Raw genomic sequence first — 21,642 nt, forward strand, 5'->3', positions numbered from 1 at the left:
GTTATGATCTGTAGATTAAAACTGAAGAAACTGCAAAAATGTGGGCATTTAAGGAGATGGAACCTGGATAAACTGAAAGAACCAGAGGTTGTACAGAGTTTCAGGGAGATCATAATCGAACAATTTTCAGGAATGGGGGAAATAAATACAGTAGAAGAAGAATGGGTAGCTTTGAGGGATGAAGTAGTGAAGGCAGCAGAGGATCAAGTAGGTAAAAAGACGAGGACTAGTAGAAATCCCTGGGTAAGAGAAGAAATATTGAATTCAATTGGTGGAAGGAGAAAATATAAAAATGCAATAAATGAAGCAGGCAAAAAGGAATACAAACGTCTCAAAAATGAGATCGACAGGAAGTGCAAAATGGCTAAGCAGGGATGGCTAGAGGACAAATGTAAGGATGTAGAGGCTTATCTTATTAGGGGTAAGATAGATACTGCCTACAGGAAAATTAAAAAAGACCTTTGGAGATAAGAGAACATCACGAGCTCAGATGGAAACCCAGTTCTAAGCGGAGAAGGGGAAGCAGAAAGGTGGAAGGAGTATATAGAGGATCTATACAAGGGCGATGTACTTGAGGACAATATTATGGAAATGGAAGAGGATGTAGATGAAGATGAAATGGGAGATACGATACAGCGTGAAGAGTTTGACAGATCACTGAAAGACCTGAGTCGAAACAAGGCCCCCGGAGTAGACAACATTCCATTGGAACTACTGACGGCCTTGGGAGAGCCAGTCCTGACAAAACTCTACCATATGGTGAGCAAGATGTATGAAACAGGCGAAATACCCTCAGACTTCAAGAAGAATATAATAATTCCAATCCCAAAGAAGCAGGTGTTGACAGTTGTGAAAATTACCGAACTATCAGTTTAATAAGTCACGGCTGCAAAATACTAACGCGAATTCTTTACAGACGAATGGTAAAACTAGTAGAAACCGATCTCGGGGAAGATCAGTTTGGATTCCGCAGAGATACTGGAACACGTGAGGCAATACTGACCTTAAGACTTATCTTAGAAGAGAGATTAAGGAAAGGCAAACCTACGTTTCTAGCATTTGTAGACTTAGAGAAAGCTTTTGACAATGTTGACTGGAATACCCTCTTTCAAATTCTAAAGGTGGCAGGGGTAAAATACAGGGAGCGAAAGGCTATTTACAATTTGTACAGAAACCAGATGTTAGTTATAAGAGTCGAGGGGCATGAAAGGGAAGCAGTGGTTGGGAAGAGAGTGAGACAGGGTTGTAGCCTATCCCCGATGTTATTCAATCTGTATATTGAGCAAGCAGTAAAGGAAACAAAAGAAAAATTCGGAGTAGGTATTAAAATCCATGGAGAAGAAATAAAAACTTTGAGGTTCGCCGATGACATTGTAATTCTGTCAGAGACCGCAAGGGACTTGGAAAGCAGCTGAATGGAATGGACAGAGTCTTGAGAGGAGTTTATAAGATGAACATCAACAAAAGCAAAACGAGCATAATGGAATGTAGTCGTATTAAATCGGGTGATGCTGAGGGAATTAGATTAGGATATGAGACACTTAAAGTAGTGAGGGAGTTTTGCTATTTGGGGAGCAAAATAACTGATGATGGTCGAAGTAGAGAAGATGTAAAATGTAGACTGCCAATGGCAAGGAACCCGGTTTTGAAGAAGAGAAATTTGTTAACATCGAGTATAGATTTAAGTGTTAGGAAGTCTTTTCTGAAAGTATTTGTATGGAATGTAGCCATGTATGGAAGTGAAACATGGACGGTAAATAGTGTAGACAAGAAGAGAATAGAAGCTTTCGAAATGTGGTGCTACAGAAGAATGCTGAAGATCAGATGGGTAGATCACATAACTAATGAGGAGGTAATGAAAAGAATTGGGGAGAAGAAGAGTTTATGGCCCAACTTGACCAGAAGAAGGGATCGGTTGGTAGGACATGTTCTGAGGCATCAAGGGATCACCAATTTAGTATTGGAGGGCCGCGTGGAGGGTAATTATCGTAGAGGGAGACCAAGAGATGAATGCACTAAACAGCTTGAGAAGGATGTAGGTTGCAGTAGGTACTGGAAGATGAAGAAGCTTGCACAGGATAGAGTAGCATGGAGAACTGCATCAAACCAGTGTCGGGACTGAAGACCACAACAACAACATGGTTCTGAAAGGACTCTTATACAATTCTCGCTGCAAAAAAAAAGGGGCTAGTAAAGGTAACGACGATGGATGTGGCTAGCTGTCACACACCAGTCTCTCCAAGGTAGACAGCAAAGGCTCAGTACCGTAAAGCTCTGATAACTGTGATGGCCAGGGGAGATGAGATAATTAACCCTTGTGCTCACAATACTACTATTGGACGATTCGAGCAGAGTGGAAGAGTGGCCTGTCGTCTCGGAACGCAGCATCACCATTATGGAAAAAACACTGTACCATGAGATGGACAGTATCAGACAAAACTGTTACCTAATCCAGTAACTACCTTGCAGAGTAACCACGACTAGGTTGCGCAAATCATTAGTGAACCACCGACTTTCTTCACTCTAGGGTCGTAAACTCGGAGTTGGAAGCAGTGTGAAATACACTACTGGCCATTAAAAGTGCTATCGCAAGAAGAATTGCAGATGATAAACAGGTATTCATTGGACAAATATATTATACTAGAAATGTCATGTGATTACATTTTCACGCAATTTGGGTGCATAGATCCTGAGAAATCAGTACTCAGAACAAACACCTCTGGCCGTAATAACGGCCTTGATACGCCTGGGCATTGAGTCAAACAGAGGTTGGATGGCGTGTACAGGTACATCTGGCCATGCAGCTTCAACACGATACCACAGTTCATCAAGAGTAGTGACTGGCAAATTGTGACGAGCCAGTTGCTAAGCCACCATTCACCAGACGTTTTCAATTGGTGAGAGATCTGGGGAGAGTGCTGCCCAGGGCAGCAGTCAGACATTTTCTGTATCCAGGAAGGCCCATACCGGACCTTCAACATGCGGTCGTGCATTATCCTGCAGAAAAGTAGGGTTTCGCAGGGATCAAATGAAGGGTAGAGACACGGGTCGTAACACATCTGAAATATAACGTCCACTATTTAAAGTGCCGTCAATGCGAACAAGAGGTGACCGAGACATGTAATCAATGGCACCCCATACCATTACACAGGGTGATACGCCAGTATGGGGATGATAAATACACGCTTCCAATGTGCGTTCACCGTGATTTCGCCAAACACGGATGCGACAATCATGATGCTGTAAACAGAACCTGGATAAATGACGTTTTGGCATTCGTCCACCCAGGTTCGTTGTTGAGTACACCATCGCAGGCGCTCCTGTCTGTGATGCATCATCAAGGGTGACCTGAGCCATGGTCTCCGAGCTGATAGTCGATGCTGCTGCAAACGTCGTCGAACCGCTCGTGCAGATGGTTGTTGTCTTGCAAACGTCCCCATCTGTTGACTCAGTGATCGAGACGTTGCTGCACGGCATGCGGATAAGATGCCTGTCATCTCGACTGCTAGTGATACGAGGCCGTTGTGATCCAGCACGTCGTTTCTTATTACCCTCATGAACCCACCAACTCCATATTCTGATAACAGTCATTGGATCTCGACCAAGCGAGGAGCAATGTCGCGGTACGATAAACCGCAATCGCGATAGCCTACAACTCGATCTTTATCAAAGTCGGAAACGTGATGGTACGCAGTTCTCCTCCTTTCACGAGGCATCAACGTTTCACCAGGCAACGCCGGTCAACTACTGTTTGTGTATGGGAAATCTGTTGGAAACTCCTCATGTCAGCACGTTGTAGGTGTCGTCACCGGTGCCAACCGTGTGTGAATGCTCTCAAAAGCTAATCATTTGCATATCACATCATCTTCTCCCTGTCGGTTAAATTTCACGTCTGTAGCACGCCATCTTCGTGGTGTAGTAATTTTAATGGTCAGTAGTTAAGGTTCATCCGAAAAAATGACATTTTTACGTGGCTCCATAGTCTTCGTTTAATGAGTTCGGCGTCACGTTTCCTTTTACGAGCATTTATATTACTGATGAGCGGCTTTGGAAATTCCAGTTCGCCCTGCGATTCCCACGTTCGGGAGCTCCCACTGTGTTGGTTTGGTGCTGACAGAGATCGAGAGTGCGACATTGAGTTCTGCATTGACTTTTGGAGCTGTCGTCATGTTTTTCGTTACAGTTCTCTTGAATCACCTTCCTCCACGATAACTTCAAATGACTCCAAGCACCATGGGACTTAACATCTAAGGTCATCAGTCCCCTACACTTAGAACCTAACTAACCTAGGGAGATCACACACATCAATGCCCGAGGCAGTATTCGAACCTGTGACCGTAGCAGACAATAACTTAACACACACTTCCCTCCACGTTGTGACTAAACAAATGATATTCTTTCGTTTTCCCTTTATGTGGTATAAATCATCCATAAGGTGCCTGTTGAAACATAGAGCCCTTCCGCTCCCTTGGTTACGGAAGCACCAACCATATGAGCGCCAATATTTTGCCCGCCTTCCATTTCATTCAGCTCCTCCATAATGCGCTCACAACCACATAGGACTATGCTCTGACCGCGCCTGGCATTTGAAACTTGTTGAAGACCTAACACAGGTGCCGTTCTGAGGTTAAATGCAACAGCGCAACCTGCAGGCTTTGCTGGTATCTGCGTTTATGTTCAACCATGCGCTTCTCAAGGTCTTTCCATATTATTGTCCAACCACTGCGCACTAAAAATCGTCTGTCGAAGGGTATATGGTCATAACACTGTTTTTCAGGTCGTGTTAATCTGATCTTTCGAATTCGAAGCTGCTCTGTCTCGACTATTGTCATCAAGCGAAATGGACATTGTTTATTAGGGTAAAAACAGATAATACCTTACATACTTCAGATCCTCCATGAGGAAAGGGAAGGTGTAGGGATATCGTCTTAGAAACTGGAGGATTGTAGCACGTTTTAATTTCATTGTGTATACCTTAAACTAGTAACATAAGTTTTAAGGCTGTCTTAAAACAGAGAAATCATAATAAGCAATATTTTAAGAAAATTATACTAACATTTTATTTGGTGGTTATTGTCGGTCTAATAATATGCACTCAATCTCTTTTTGAATCTGATACTATATAGCTTATCGCTAACCAGTTTTTGAGCCACACCAGGCTTATCATCAGATGAAGGTGTCACAGAAACACTATTTTCTGGACCACGTGCTGCTGCACGCAGACAAATTCGTGTCGTGGGCACCACTATGAAGTGAAAGCAGAAGTACGGCAGACCGACGTGGCATGAAACCCATAAGTCGTTGGAAGTCCCCTGAAGAATAATTGAGCCATGCTGCCTGTATAACCGTCAACAGTCGCCGAAGTGTTTTCTGTGAACGATTCTGTGCACAAACTGCCCTGTCGATTATATCCCATGTCTCGAATATTCCAGAATGTTCTTCAAATCATTCGCGAACTATTGTGGCCCGGTGACATGGTCCATTCCCGTCCATAAAAATTCCGTCGTTCTTTGGGAACATCTAGTTCATGAATGGCTACAAGTGATCTCAAAGTAGCCGAACATAACATTTCCAGCCAATTATCGGTGCAGATGGACCAGGGGACCCAGTTCGGTCTATATAAACACAGCGCACAGCATTTTACCTTGTTAACAAATTGGGTTCACCGTTTCGTAGGGTGTGCGCCACACTCGAATCGTACCATCAGCTCTTGCCAACTGAAATTCTGACTAATGATTTTCCTGTTGTCTAGGGCTCAATCTACATGGTCACGAGTCCAGGAGAAGTGCTGTGCTTTTAGTAAAAGTACTCGCGTCGGACGTCTGCTGCCGCAGCCCATTAATACCAGATTTCGCCTCACTGTACTAACGAATACGTTCGTCGTACGTCCCACATTGATTTTTGCTGTTATTTCGCGCAGTGTTGCCTGTCTCTTAGCACTGACAAATCTATGCTAACCCCGCTGTCATCGATCGTTAAGTGAAGGGCGTTACCTATGGGGAGAGATAATGCCTGAAATGTGGCATTCTCGGCACACTCTTCACACTATGGATCTCGGAATATTGAATTCCTTAACGATATTAGAAATGGAATGTCCCATGCATGTAGCCCCAACTACCATTCCCAGTTCAAAATCTGTTAATTCTCGTCGTTCGGCCATAATGACATCGGAAAACTTTTCACATGAACTACCTGAATTCAAATGGCAGCTCCGACCTTGTGTACGCCATATTATTGCCATCTGCATATATATCACTATTCCATGGCTTTCATCACGTCAATGTATGAATACTGAAACATAAATACCACCTCTGTCCATAACGCTCCCGTGGTGTACCTGCTTGCACCGACGCAGTCGAATTGTGGTCCTCTTCTCTGGTCTTCTCATCGTACACAACAGTATAAGGCACAGCTTCTTGCTCCGGTGAGAGGACCCTCCAACGTCTAATGCTTGTAACGAGCAGATCACGGTGCGCCACATTTTAGTAGATTGTGTTTATTTTCAGACCAGAGATCGGTAGCTCATTTCCCGAGAGATTTGCCCTCTAATTCAACAGACAATCAAACGAATGTGGAACGACTTTTTAACGTTTCTTGAAATATCCGACTTGTTCTCCAAAATTTTAGGGAGAAGTTTTTAATGTGTTATCAGAGTGGTTGGATCATCTCCATTTTTGTAAGTGGTCAGCCAGTTACAGTTCCTTGTGTAGTTATTGTAGCTTTTCTCTTGTATTACTTGTGTTTTTATTACAATTTTTAGAGACTGTCACCAATTTTACGTTATATTAAGTGATGCGAGATTGTTTGTGGTTGTTTGAATCGGTGTGATTGAGGTTGGCAGACAGTGAGTCAAATTCTACGGAACTTACTCCTTATTTTACGTTGTTTTTAGCCATTTTAACCGTACGCTTTCCTACTAACTTTCGTGTGAGCGCTGACAACTTCGATACTGAACACGCGTAAGTCGCGAACACACACAAATATTTCTGTAACTTATACTTAAATTTCAGTCGGTATTATAACTAGCTACGCATGGTGCAGAAAACATTGTTTGCACCAACACTTTCACCAGATGATGAGCCTACAGTGGCTCCAAAACTATTTTAAGGTACAATCGTCAAATTCACAAAGCGTTTGATTGCATGTTACACCTACAAAAAGTACAATTAAAATTATAGTTTCAGTTCGTCACTTACAATGTATGTAATGAACAACAAAATTAACTCTATAACACGTTCCATCTAACTAAACAGCAGACAACTTAAAATTGTTGAATAATACGACGAAACTTACTTAAACTTATTCACCACATATTAGCGGCTTCAGTAACCAAATTTTGAGGCGATAATGCTTACTTGTTACATAGTCTAATTATTTTAAGGCCTGCAATCTTTTGTAGAATTATTCATTAATATCTCATCAGCTTCTTTTCTTAAAAATGAAAATTTCCTGTCTCTTGAAAAGATAGCTCTTAGAGGTCGTAACTGGTACATTTTCAGCGTTCTCGTCTTATTTTTTGTAGACTGCATTTGCTGCCTGACGAGCGGCGATGTCTGCAGTCCAAGCAGAAGAAAAAGACCTGCAATCCATACTTCGACGAGACGTTTGTCTTTCAGGTAAGTCAATGGCTCGAAACCTCAGTTACAAGATCTACTCAAATAAACGTCAGCATTCTTCTATGGCACCTCGTTTGGAAAGATTATTCTTGTATGATTTTGAACATGGCAGCGCTTCAGGAACTGTGCATGCAATAGGTTCGGCAGACTGGAAGTAACAGCCAGCCAGTTAAAATACAGGTTTATTAAGCCTTGACCATGGTTTCTACAGATTTAAAACCGTTTTTTTAAGAAAGTATTAAATGTAGAATCTCATTACCTATATCCAATGTGGGAGTCGTTGACTCTATCTAATGCATGTTCGTGTTGTGCACTTAAACACCATTTAAAATACATGATTTAAAAGTAGTAGCTCTCTACTTTAGAGACTTATTATAATGCTTATAAAAACATCGTACATTTTACATTGGATTCTACAATGTGCAGTGTGTTAGTTGAGAAATTTGTATCTATGTGACACTAAAAATAAAGCATGTCATCGGATCTCACAGAGCGCAAGTATGCCACGAAGAGAACTAGTAACATGCGTCTACTAGCTGAAGAGTAGAGGCACTTCTTATCAATATTTTCCGTGCATTCCTTTCCTCTCCGGTTCCGTGCAGAACCTGTCCATTCCTTACCTCCTCAGTCCGCCTGATGTTCAACATTGGTCTCTAGCATCACATCGCAAATGCTTCGATCCTCTTCAGTTCCATTTTTCCCACAGTCCATGTTTCACTACCATAAAATACTGCGCTCCAAACGGACATTCTCAGAAATTTGTTGCTCAAATTAAGACCAATGTTTGAACCTAATAGATTTCTCTTGGCCAGGAATGCTCTTTTTGCCATTGATAGCCTGCTTTTGATGTCCTCCGTGCTCCATCCGACATGAGTTACTTTACAGCCTACTTTACAGAATTCCTTATCTTCTTCTACTTCCTGACCATCAATGCTCGCATTAAGTGTCTCGCTTTTCTCATTTATACTGCTTCTCATTACTTTCCTCTTTCTTTTGTTTACTTTCAATCCATACTCTGTTCTCATGAAATCGAACATTTCAGTCAACAGATCTTGTATCTCTTCTTCACTAAGGATGGCAATGTCATCAGCGAATATCATCATGAATTTTAATCACACTCTTGAGACTTTCCTTTATTTCCATCATTGCATCTATAATGTTGATGCATTAATTTGTTCTGAAAACGGTGCTGAATTTCAAGACAATAAAAGCGGATTAAAAGCTGTGAGCTATCTGGAGAAGTTAACCTTTGCATTAATGACCAACTGTTTTTTATCAGGTATCCAGGCTAGCTTACCAAATTCACAACCATACTAACATTATTTATAATATTTTAGTAGTCATCTTACGATAACCGATGATATATGTATGAAAAGACAATTTACATAAAAATACATAAATCAGTTTATATTTCGACATTTATTTTAACACTGATCATGGTTCCGTTAAAATTTCAGTATATTAAACTTGATTCATAACTAAACTGGTGCCTTGTTTAGGACTGTGAAATTGTGCGTTTGTAATCTGACGGAACACATCAAAAATGGAGCCGAGATTCGGAGACTGCATTCATAAAATAACACACGAAGAACGTTGAGACATATGCAAGAGGAAATTAACCACAACCAACCGATTCAATTTTCACCCAAAGAAGTTACTTTCGAAGCGCAATCCTGTCCGTCATGAAATTATCACACACTGGTAAACTAAATTCATACCAACTGTCTGTGAAATCTTCCCGAAAACAATAGCTGAGTGAGACTTTGATGATTACGCTGCATGCTTCACGTGGTTAACTTGGTTTACACAAAGAGTGTAACTCCATAATAATTTTCATAATTAAAATAAATTACATCGAAACAAAAATTACAAAACAAAAACCTCGAACTGGTTACTATCGTCTTACTATTAACCTGATGGGTCAAGCAATTGTATAAGCACGTGGTACTGGTCTCACAAAGTACACCCCACGTGGGTTGAACATAAAGAAAAGTTGCTATATTGAAAAATATTGTCAAGACGAGACGTTATAATCTCACGCACATTCGCATTTAAGACTGATGATCTTAGTTAGAGTTACGGATCACCCACACGTGGTTCCACTTTACTCACAAAGTAATGACAAAGCAACTACTGGAAGACATCCTGAACTTCGCACTCGAATTACACTGCGTTGCAATTTAAGATAATATTAGATATTTTAGATCTAAACCAGAAATAAAGGTTATTAAATTTTCAGTAAGGCTGAACTTAGGAAATCAATTGTCCTACGGACATAGCAGGGACGCGCTTAGCTGGTCATCTTACCACTTCAAACGCTCGCCGCAGACCGACTGATGTGGGCCCCTACCGAGGGTGCTTAATAGATACAAACGGAAGTGACCAGATAGGCAGCTTCCTATACCAACATGACAAGGGACAGACAGGACCATACTAAGAATAGAAACCTCTCTGCCTTTAGAAAACGTAGCTACCTGTTCCGACATTGGTCCTACTGTTCTCTAGCAGACAGGCTTGTCTGCTACCATCAAGCATGCAACTAGAAATACATTTGCTCATTCATCCTCTCACACAGAAGGGAAGGGGGATGACAGTATCTTATCATACACAGTATATAAAAGAAAGCGGATGTAGGTTCCGTATGAGACTGTGTGACATGAATTACGTATAAACTGTATTTCAAAGTGTAGTAGTGTGACAGATCGTTCTTGATTATGTGTAAAAGTAACACATTCCACTGCTCAGTCTCCTCCCAGATAGTCAGAAACACCACAGTAAATTTAGAAGTGGAATGTGTGCCGTAAATGACAACAGTTTTAAAAAATTAACATGAAAGGAATCCTACAGAGACCTTTCACATCTGCAAAGTATAGACTGAACATTAGGGGCGAAAGACCACATCCCTTACACCCTTTTCAATCCGACCACTTCGTTCTTGGTCTTATTACACTAGCTTGGCTCCTGTACATGTTGTATATTAACCGTATCCCCTGATAACGTACTCCTATTTTCTTCAGAATTTCAAACATCTTGCACTGTTTCACAGTGTCGAACGCTTCGTACAGGTCGACAGATACTATGAATGTGTCCTGCTTTTTCTTTAGTCTTGCTTCCACCATCAGCTGCAATGTCAAAACCTCCTCTCTCGTGCCTTTGTCTTTCCTAAACACAGATTGATCTTCATCTAATACATTCTCAGTTTCCTTTTCCAGTCTTTTGTAGATTATTCTTGGCAACGATTTGGATTCATGAGCTGTTGAGCTGAATGCGCTATAATTCTTGCACTTGTCAGGCGTTGCAGTTGCAGTTTTCGGAATTGTGTGGATGATATTTTTCCGGAAGTCAGACAGTATATCGCCAGACTCAGACATTTTACACACAAACGTGAACAGTCGTTTCTTTACCACTTCCCAAATCATTTTAGAAATTCAGATGTAATGTTATCTGTTCCATCTGCCTTATTTGATTTTAAGTCATCCGGAGCTCTTTTAAATTCTGATTCTAATACTAGATCCACCATCTCTTCCCTGTCGACTCCAATTTCTTCTTCTATGTCGTCACCAGACATGTATGCCTCCCCGTAGAGCACTTCAGTTTACTCTTTACACCTATCCGCTCTCTCTGCATTTAACTATGCAATTCTCTTTGAACTTTTAATGGTACCATCCTTGATTTTAATTTCAATGAAGATTATTTTCACTTATGCTGAGTGAATCCTTCCGACAATTATTTCCTTTTCGACTTCTTCCAATTTTTCTTGCAGCCATTTCGCTTCAGCTTCCCTTTACTCTCTTTTTTTCTAACTGAATTGTAATTCTATATACCTGAATTTCTTGTTTCTTTACTACTTTCTTTCTTCGATCAGCTGAAGTATTTCTTCTGTTATTCATGGTTTCTTCACAGTTACTTTCCTCGTGCCTATGTTTTTCTTTCCAACTGCCCACTGCCTACTGCCTACTGAACGATTTCTTACCCCACTGTCTATAGCCTTAGAGAACTTCAAGCGTATCTCTTCATTCCTTAGATGTTCCTATGGCACTTGTTTGCATATTCTCCTGAATAAGCCTTACAGGCCAGTGTCTGATTTCTGAATCTCTGCCTGACCATGATGTAAACTAACTGACATTTCCCGTATCTCCCTGGTTCTTCTGAATATACCTCCTGCTCCTGTAAATATTGAACAGATTGTCCACTGTTACTATCTGAAATTTACTGCAGAACTCAATTACTCTTTCCTTTCTCTCGTTCCTACTATCATGCCCATATTCTCACGTAACTGTTTCCTCTGCTCCTTGCCTTACAGCCGCATTCCAGTCCCCCATCACTATTAGATTTCCGTCTCCCTTAACTTACTGTATTAGCCATTAAACATCCTCATATACTTTCTCTATCTCTTCATGTTCTGTTCGTGACGTCGGCATATATACCTGTATTATAGTCGTCGGTGTTGGTTTGCTGTCAATTCTGATGAGAACAACCCTAGCACTGAACTGTTCACTGTTACACACCCTCTACCCTATCTTCCTATTCATAACCAATTCTACTTCTGTTATACCGTTTTCTACTGCAGTTGATATTACCCTATATTAATTTGACTGAAATACTTGTCTTCTTTCAATTGCTAAGACTCAGTTTAGATATTTTGGGGGTCACTTCACAATATCTAAATTGAGACTTAGCATTCCCATTTTCTGATTTTCTGGTTTCCCTAAGAAGTTCAGACTTCTGACATTCGACGACCCGATTCGCAGGACGTTATTCTTTCCTTGATGATTCAATCTTTTTCTCATGGTCAGTTCCATTCTAGAGATCCGAGAGGAGGACTATTCCGTAATATTTTGCCAATTAAGAGATTATCACAACTCTTTTTCCGTTACAGGCCACATGCCCTGTAAACACACATATGTCTTTAATGCAGTGGTTTTCATTGCCTCCTGCATTCTCATGCCGTTGATCATTGCTGATTCCTTCGCCTTTAGGGGCAGTTTCCCAACCCAAGGACAAAAGAGTGCCCTGAATCTGTGTCCGCTCCTCAGCCCTCTATGACGAGGCCGTTGGCAGAATGGACGTGACTTCTTATGCTGGAAGTCTTTGCTGTCATTGCACATGATTTTTATTAAAAATTTGAACTGTCGCAGGATTCTAACCTTGGACCGAGGACGTTCTTAATTATTAATCAAAGACGCCACGTCTAGACCACAGGTGCAACTGTGTAGGCCATGTTGAAGTTACTCTTGTTAATATTTTTTATTGTTGAATTTTAATCCGTCTCATGCTTGATACAATTCTTGGTATTTGACTCCTGCTGACGTAGTTTTAGGCACTTTTATTTAAGTATATACAAGAACAACAGATTATTTCAAATTAAAAGGAAGTTCAAAAGTACGAGTAGAATATTGAGGGCTTCGATCACTAAGCTACCTCAAGCATTTGCAGCTAGTTGAGGAATAGTACCGAGCACGTGCTGACTGACATTAACAAAGTAACTTTCCAGGAAGGGCATTCTTTGACCAGATGTTCCATGCTCGTCTGTTCACATGCGAGAAAGCTGATGAGTCTCGGCTGGCACTTTTACCCCATTTATCGTTGGTTACTAGAATCTAGTCCACATTTTCCTGTTCAAAATGAACCCGTCTAGATTAAATCAGCGGGATCTGTCATACCTGGATCATTAACGGTTTGATACTTCCGTATTTTAAACTATTTTTCTTCTTGAGTTCGCTCCGATAGCTGAGTGGTCAGCGTGGCGTACTGTCACGCCAAGGGGCCCAGGTTCGATTCCCGGCTGCACCGGAGATTTTCTACGCTCAGGGCCTGGGTGTTGTGTTGTCCTCATTACCATTTCATCATCAGTCGAAGGCAACGGGGAAACTACCACTGGAATCACTTCAATGAAGTTGATGCGGTGGACCTCTCTGACGAGGCTTCCCCCATGACAAGACCTCTCGTAAGGCAGAACACAAAGTTTTTTTTTTCTTCTTGAATTTACGATAATTATTCATATCTTGCCATACTGGGTTCTGGGACATCAGCCGTTGTAGAGTTATATGTCGGACTTTGGGAATTTCGAAGTCTTGTGATGGTTGATGTATCTTTTTCGGCTATCGCTTTCTTCCTTCACGTCGTCTGGGCTGTGGAGTCGCGATGAGTGTGATGATATGCTGCCTTGGTAGTGGGGCTTTTAAATTGTGAGAAACTAGATCGCTGAAGCTCTGTCACCGTAAGTTGAAGCAACAGTGCAAGGGGCATGTCTAAATGTAACTGCTTTACAGAAAGGGAAAGTGATTGTGGCAAGTTTGTGCAGAGAGTGTATGTCATCGTTGTATTGTTAAACACAGAGGAAAGAAGAAACAGGATAAAACCTGTTAACGGTATGTAGTACAGAAGAGCACCAGAAGTCCTTGAAAACTTAAAGATTCCCTTCACGAATAGATCACCATGAAGGCTTTCCGTGAGACACGGGTCGGAGATTTGACGTTTGTCGCAGGACAACAACGCATCGTGCAGCTGCCTCTTACGTCCAAATTCCTTCCAGACAGAAGATGCCAAGACAAGCTGTACAAGACGGACTTAATAGCGGATGAAACATTGTGATGTAACTTTGCGCACTTTCAGCCTCCGATTAAACCGCTCCAGGGCATAACGCGACGAATCCTGGCCTGTTCCAGAGCAATCGTACACATCTAGAATAACTTACATAGTATATTTAGAGGACAACCCTTAATATTCTCTCGTCATCACGCTAGTAATTTGGAGCTGTTTAACATAAACGGAGTGCGTCATTTGAATTTGTTATTAGTCACGACTAAAACTGAAACTACACACGAAGCAAAATCTACGACCAACACCAATTTTCATTAATCCGATGTACAGTTTTCTGTTCATCTGGACCATCCGACAAACATACATAAGCTCTCCATTGTTGTTTTTGTTGTGGTCTTCAGTCCAGAGACTGGTTTGATGCAGCTCTCCATGCTACTCTATACTGTGCAAGCTACTTCATCTCCCAGTACCTACTGCAACCTACATCCTTCTCAAGCTGTTTAGTGTATTCATCTCTTGGTCTCCCTCCACGATTTTTACCCTCCACCCTGCCCTCCAATACTAAATTGGTGTTCCCTTGATGCCTCAGAATATTCCATACCAACTGATCCCTTCTTCTAGTCAAGTTGTGTCACAAACTCCTCTTCTCTCCAATTCTGTTCAGTACCTCCCCATTAGTTATGTGATCTACCCATCTAATCTTCAGCATTCTTCTGTAGCACCACATTTCCAAAGCTTCTATTCTCTTCTTGTATAAACTATTTATCGTCCACGTTTCCCTTTCATACATGGCTAACTCCATACAAATACTCTCAGAAACGACTACCTGACACTTAAATCTATACTCGATGTTAACAAATTTCTCTTCTTCAAAAACGGTTTCCTTGCCATTGCCAGTCTACATTTTATATCCTCTCTACTTCGACCATCATCAGTTATTTTGCTCCCCAAATAGAAAAACTCATTTACTACTTCAAGAGTCTCATTTCCTAATCTAGTTCCCTCAGAATCACCCGATTTCTTTCGACTACGTTCCATTGTTCTGGTTTCGCTTTTGTTCATGTTCATCTTACATCCTCCTTTCAAAACACTATCAATTCTGTTCAGCTGCTCTTACAGATCCTTTGCTGTCTCTGACATGGATTTTAATTCGTACTCCGAGTTTTTCTTTTGTTTCCTTTACTGCTTGCTCAATATACAGATTGAATAACATCGAGGATGGGCTACAACTTTGTCTCACTCCCTTCCCAACCACTGCCGCTCTTTCATGCCCCTCGACTCTTATAATTGCCACTTGGTTTCTGTACAAATTGTAAATAGCCTTTTTCTCTCTGTATTTTACCCCTGCCACCTTCAGAATTTGACATAGTGTACCAAATACAACACAAATAAATCGACAGATAGTTTCGGGAGGACGGTGATTCACATCCACGACAGGCCACCCAGATTTATGTTTTCTTTGATATTCCTTGATCTGTCGCTCACAGCGACACAGTGACAAAGTTTACAAAAGTTTATTGAAAAAGGCAAGAAACGTCTGCTTAGACCATAATAATAAAACTACAATTACAGTGATTCCCAGGTATGGAGCCTTGACAGTATGGTAATTACAGAACCTGTCAAAGCAACACCTTTAGAATCTTCGTAGACAAATACACCCGCAAGGAAAATGTTCTAAGTCCGATGAAGCAGTCCTGAATAACATCAGCATATGTACAGAAGAGTCTATCCTGGATACAGTGGGATTGTACCAAAGGGAACACGACGAATGCTGAATGCTGAATGCTGCTGCTACGGTCGCAGTTTCGAATCCTGCCTCGGGCATGGATGTGTGTGATGTCCTTAGGTTAGTTAGGTTTAAGTTGTTCTAAGTTCTAGGGGACTGATGACCACAGATGTTAAGTCCCACAGTACTCAGAGCCATTTGAACCATTTGAGAGCCTGAACGCTGCTGCGTCAGTGCCTACGATGGACTTCGAGAGCGTCCTAAGGGTAGGAGAAGCTCTCGAAGCCGGAAGAAATGACTTGTGCATCTCTGGCGCCGACCTTATGGCTGCCGGAAGCCGAATCCTCGCGGCACTATTTTGTGGTCATGTGTGTGGCGGGCGTGAATATGTCCCTTGAAAGCGACGGCCTCTGGTAGCACTGATACCGCCCCTGGTGTCCGTCCGTTGCTGCGACAGGGCGAGTTCGTGAAGGTGATGCGTTCGCAGGCCATGTAGGCCGCACGCGTGCGTTGGGTGCCCAAATGGTTGTCGAGCGCTTTTGCGAACGTCTCCAGTACAGCATTCCTAAATCTAATATGAATGCTTGGGTGGTTCCTTTGATACGGCACGTCTGATTTCCTTCCACATCCTTCCCAATTGCCGGCCGCAGTGGCCACGCGGTTCGAGGCGCTTCAGTCTGGAACCGCGCGACCGCTACGGTCGCAGGTTCGAAGCCTGCCTCGGGCATGGATGTGTGTGATGTCCTTAGGTTAGTTAGGTTTAATTACTTCTATGTTCTAGGGGGCTGATGACCTCAGATGTTAAGTCCCATAGTGCTAAGAGCCAGCCTTCCCAATTCTGAAGTTTGTCGTCAACAATTCGTCAAATACTAATCTTCCTTCTATATTCCATTATAATATCAACTGGCACCCTGGTGCTCTGAGTAAATCACCTGGAAGGATGGACCCTTTCGAGTACACATTATTTACCATTTGCACAACATCTATTACAAAAGATTACGAAGTGCAGTTTTCCAGTTTCATATTAGGCAAATTGATTATAAGATGCAAATGTCCAGTTTCACGTTAAGCAAACTTTCAATGTACAGCCTACGACTGCTGCTGCTTCGTACATTTAAAACATATTGAATCCAAATATATTCTTTAACAAATTAGAAACAAGCCCACCGGGCCCTTAAGTAAAACTTGAGCAAGAAATAACATAATTTAGTATAATTTTTAATTTTACTCACTTAGTAAAAGGGAAAAACGAGCTGTCAGTGCCAACATGCGCCGTAAATTTTCTGATAAATAGGACGAGCTGACGTTCTAGAACCTTCTACCACAATTCAAATGTATAAATGGGATACCTACTTACGCGAAACTAAGTACGTGAAGGGTAATTACTACACTTCACAATTACTATAGATGCATCTCCATTAACAAACTGCCTCGATATCTAAGAACCCCTTCAATTAAAAACTTGGCCAATGCAAAATAACAAAACTTTAACAAAAATTTAACAATTCAAGAAACTACCAGTCAGAGGCCTTCAAAAATTTAAACCTGGCCAGTACTAGATGACAAAATTTAAAGGAATTTAACAACTTGGGCCCTGCAATAGCCTAAGAAAGCAGAACAGTTAAACTCACATTAATTAAAACACGGGACAGGATGATGTCTCCTTTTTTTAAAAAAAAATAAGTCGGCACAAAACAAAATATTACAAATATCGTTTTCAGAAGCCCGTAACAAGGTTACGTAACTTAATAATTAGCGGAATGAGGTAATGCAGGAGACGGCAGGTTCGGTAAAGATGATGTCGGTAGCCGATGCACACTGGGAGCAGGTCCACAAGGGTACTATGGGGCCAACAGTTTCTATGTCTTAAAAAACTAGAAATCCGCCTTGATTTCGAAAGAAAGCATATAGTGTTAAGCTAGGTTTTGGCGTAGATAACTACACCTTCTTCAGAACAATAAAACCCACAAGTGCCTAAAAAGACTTTGTGGGTTTTATTGTTCTGAAGAAGGTGTAGTTATCTACTCCGAATCCTAGGTTAACACTAGGTGTTTTTTTTCGCAATCGAGACGGGTTTCTAATTTTTTAATATATTACCCAACGATTGCTGACGCGCTGCGATGTTGAAGGTTCTTAGTTTCTATGTCCTCTTTGTGAGTCACAACAACCTTAAGATTGGAACAGATTAAGGTAGCGTCCAAGTTGTTGCATCACTGGGTCCTCCCATAAACAGGTGTTCAGTCAGGAAAGCTTTCCCTAATAGGCGCGGCCTCCATCCAAGTCAACAGTTCTGCACACACAAAAAATTATAGAATTTTAAATGCTTCTACGCTGTCAAATTTACTGCTCAGCATATGCCTACTAGAACCACATCTCAGGCATTGCAGCCCTCCGATCCTGCCCACCACTGGGAGGAACCTAACGGGACAGGAAACAAACCCAGACACCACCATAACCTCCTTCTCCTGACTCAGCTCGTCTAAGGTGCTTAACCATCTGAAACTCACTAGGACGAGGGAACAGCGTAATGATGCCATTCCAATGCCACAGCACCTAATGAATCAGACTTCCAAAACACCAGGCTTTCCTTCTGAAAATTTAATCCAAAAATGAAATAAATTTTGGTGATGAAGAAACTCACAGGGACAAAATCGCTACAATAATTTGCGCGCGGGAATAACGTCGGAGAACCACCGTGTCAACAGGCTTCGTAAAGAACCTTAACAGCCAACGCGAGCAAACCCGGACCCCACACGGCGCCTCACTGCAAGTGTAGCCGAGTCCCACTCTATGCCGCAAACCACACTGCCGCTGAGCGCAACTCCTGGGCCGCTCGCGAGGACAAGGCTGCGCCCCCTAGTTGGGGGGCGCTCTCTTTGTCGAGGAGCCGCAACTCTGGTGCACACGGCGGGAGAATCAAAGAAGGAAGCCGCCACGGCTCATAATACACTGAGCCACAGTGGTGTATTGGTAGTGTTTTTGCCTGGTAGTAGAAAGGTCCTGTTCCCCGTTCTAGCTTTGACAGGCCAATCGGTAACGATCGACCACCGTGTCATCCTTTTGCCAATGGCATCACTGGGTGCAGCTATTGTTCGTGGAGGCTCAGGAGTACCTAATGTTGGTGGACTTGAGAGTTTCGTCGATAGAGACGTTATTGCTTTTCGAACGTACCAAGTGGCAGAACTAAATTAAGTCGGCATCCACAAAAAACTGAAGGTCCGTCCAGCAAAGCTTGAGCAGCAACAGACTTGACTGGTATACGGTTTTTCTTGTCTCCAGATGTTGTAGCAAATCCGATGTTCTCGACGGTTTTGTAAACTGTCTGTCTGGAACGCTAAGCCCCCCCCCCCCCCCCCCACCCCCCGCTGGCTCGCTGCCAAGATTGCGTAAGATGGTTGGCGGGTTGCGTCATCCGCCTCTGTAGGCGCAACATGCTGTTACATCCTTGAGCCTCCCGGTTCTAGATGTACCCTTGTCTGGCTGACGCTACAGATCAGTTTGCTATCACATCAATTTATTTATGAAAATATACAGTACAATCACCAACAAATTTTACATATTCACATACTCCTTTACCTTTAACCCAAACGAATACAGACTCATTTACAGATATTTTTTTCTTGTTACGAGTATACAAAGACAAAGAGAAAGGCGAGATATAAGCAGATTTACCATAGTCTTTATTAGCAAGCAACCTGATCTGTAGCGTCAGCCATTAACCGGACGAGGGTACATCTACAACCGGGGGGCTCAAGGATGTAACAGCATGTTGCGCCTACAGAGGCGGATGACGCAACCCGCCAACCATCTTACGCAGTCTTGGCAGCGAGCCAGCGGGGGGCTTAGCGCTCAGGCGTAAGCGTGCATTAGTAAGGCTGGTGCGCGCGTACGCTATAACGCTCCGCTGGCACTCTGAAATATTCTAAGTCCGGCTCAAGGTCACGCCTTATCGGACTTCTATATAAGCGAGCGACAGCCGCGCAGTGGCTCAGTCGCGCTGTTGCTGCTGCACAGGCAACTGCATTGAACGTTGCCAAGATGCCTTACAGGAAATATCGTCGTCGTTCCAGACAGACTGTGTACAAAACCGTCGAGAACATCGAATTTGCTACAACATCTGGAGGGCATGACGTCCGTAAAGTGGTCTCCTAGTCACTGTTGATTTTGTTGGCTTTATAGCCGCTGATTCTCACATTAAGTAGCTCCTCAGTTGGTATCACGAGGCTGAAAGCATGCCATCACACTCTTCCCACCAAAGAAAGTGTCTGCGCAGTTCCGGGAATCAAACCCGGATCCTCCACCTAGCAGCCAGACAGGCTCACCCCTGATGGGGACAAAATGTGCTGGTGTAGATTCAAGTCACTGGTTAGTGCCACTATTTGTCATTTCCCTTCCTGTTCTACTCGCAAATAGATAAAGGGGAAAGCGACTGTCTGTACGCCTATGTATGGGCCCTAATTTCTTGTATTTTATCTTCATGGTGTTAACCCGCAATGGATGTTGGTGGCAGTAGAATCGTTCTCAATAGTGGGATTTCCATTTGAGTTGCCAAAGCATTTCCGCAACACTTAGGTGTTGTTCGAACTTACCGGTCACAAATCTAGCAGCCCGCCTTTGAAGTGCTTCGATGTCTTTCTTCAATCCCAACCGGTACGGATCCCTAACACTTGAGCAGTTCTGAAGAATAGGTGGCACCAGCGTCGTACATGCGGTCTCCTTTCCTAAAATTCCCCCAATTAACCGAAATCGACCATTCCTCTATTCGAACATAGTTGTCGCCTGCACCTCATATCGCTTTGAAACGTTACGCCCAGATATTTAAACGACTTGACAGTGTCAAGCAAGACACTAGTAATAATGTATTCGAACATTACAGGTTTGATATTCCTACTCATTCGCATTAACTTACAATTTTCCAAATTTAGGGCTAGCTGCCATTCATCACACCAACTGGAAATTTTGCCTTAGTCGTCTTGTATCTTCCTAAGGTCACTTCACTTCGACACCTTAACATATACCATAGCATCGTCAGCAAACAACCACAGATTGCTCCCCACCCTGTTCGCCAAATCGTTTATGTATGTGCAGAAGAACAGCGGTCCTATCACACTTCCCTCGGGCACTACTGACGATACCCTTGTCTCTGATGAACTCTCGCCGTCAAGGACAACATACTGGGTTATATTACTTAAGAAGTCTTTCAGCCATTCATATCTGTTAACTTATTCCATATGCTAGTACGTTCTTTAACAGTCTGCAAAGGTGCACGTGTCAAATACTTTCAGGAAATCTACAAATGTGGAATCTGGATGTTCGCTTTCATCCATAGTTCTCAGTATATCATGTGACAAAAAGGCAAGCTGCGATTTGCACGAGCGATGATTTCCACAACTATGCTGATTCGTGGACATAAGATTCTCATTCTCAAGAAAGTTTATTATATTCGAACTGCAAATACGTGCAAGGATTCTGCAGCAAACTGAAATTAGGGGTGTTGGTCTGTAATTTTTTAGCTTGAGTCTTTGTGCTGGGCGAGAGATTCACGATGAATGGAAGCTAGTTAAGGTGCCAATGCCGAAATGGGATTATATCCGCGCCTGGTGATTTATCTGATTTCAGATCTTTAAGTTGTCTCTCTACGCCAGGTATGATTATTTCTACGTCGTCAGTACGGGAGTCGGTCCCGATGGTCAAATGACGGAATGCTTGTACGATTCACCTGTGTGAACGAATTCTTGAACGTGAAATTTAAAACTT

General features: G+C 42.4%; 1 protein-coding gene across 2 annotated transcripts in view; it reads left to right on the forward strand.

Moving 5' to 3' along the window:
• LOC126336418 (synaptotagmin-15-like) overlaps positions 1 to 21,642 on the forward strand; it is a 680,000-nt gene that overhangs the window by 605,428 nt on the left and 52,930 nt on the right. For both annotated transcript variants that reach the window (XM_050000110.1, XM_050000111.1), the window contains exon 7: positions 7,523 to 7,616. In XM_050000110.1, coding sequence (XP_049856067.1) covers positions 7,523 to 7,616 — 94 coding nt within the window. The remainder of the gene's footprint in view (positions 1 to 7,522; positions 7,617 to 21,642) is intronic.

The sequence above is a fragment of the Schistocerca gregaria genome, chromosome 2 (assembly GCF_023897955.1).
Source record: "Schistocerca gregaria isolate iqSchGreg1 chromosome 2, iqSchGreg1.2, whole genome shotgun sequence".
Classification (NCBI taxonomy): Eukaryota; Metazoa; Arthropoda; class Insecta; order Orthoptera; family Acrididae; genus Schistocerca; species Schistocerca gregaria.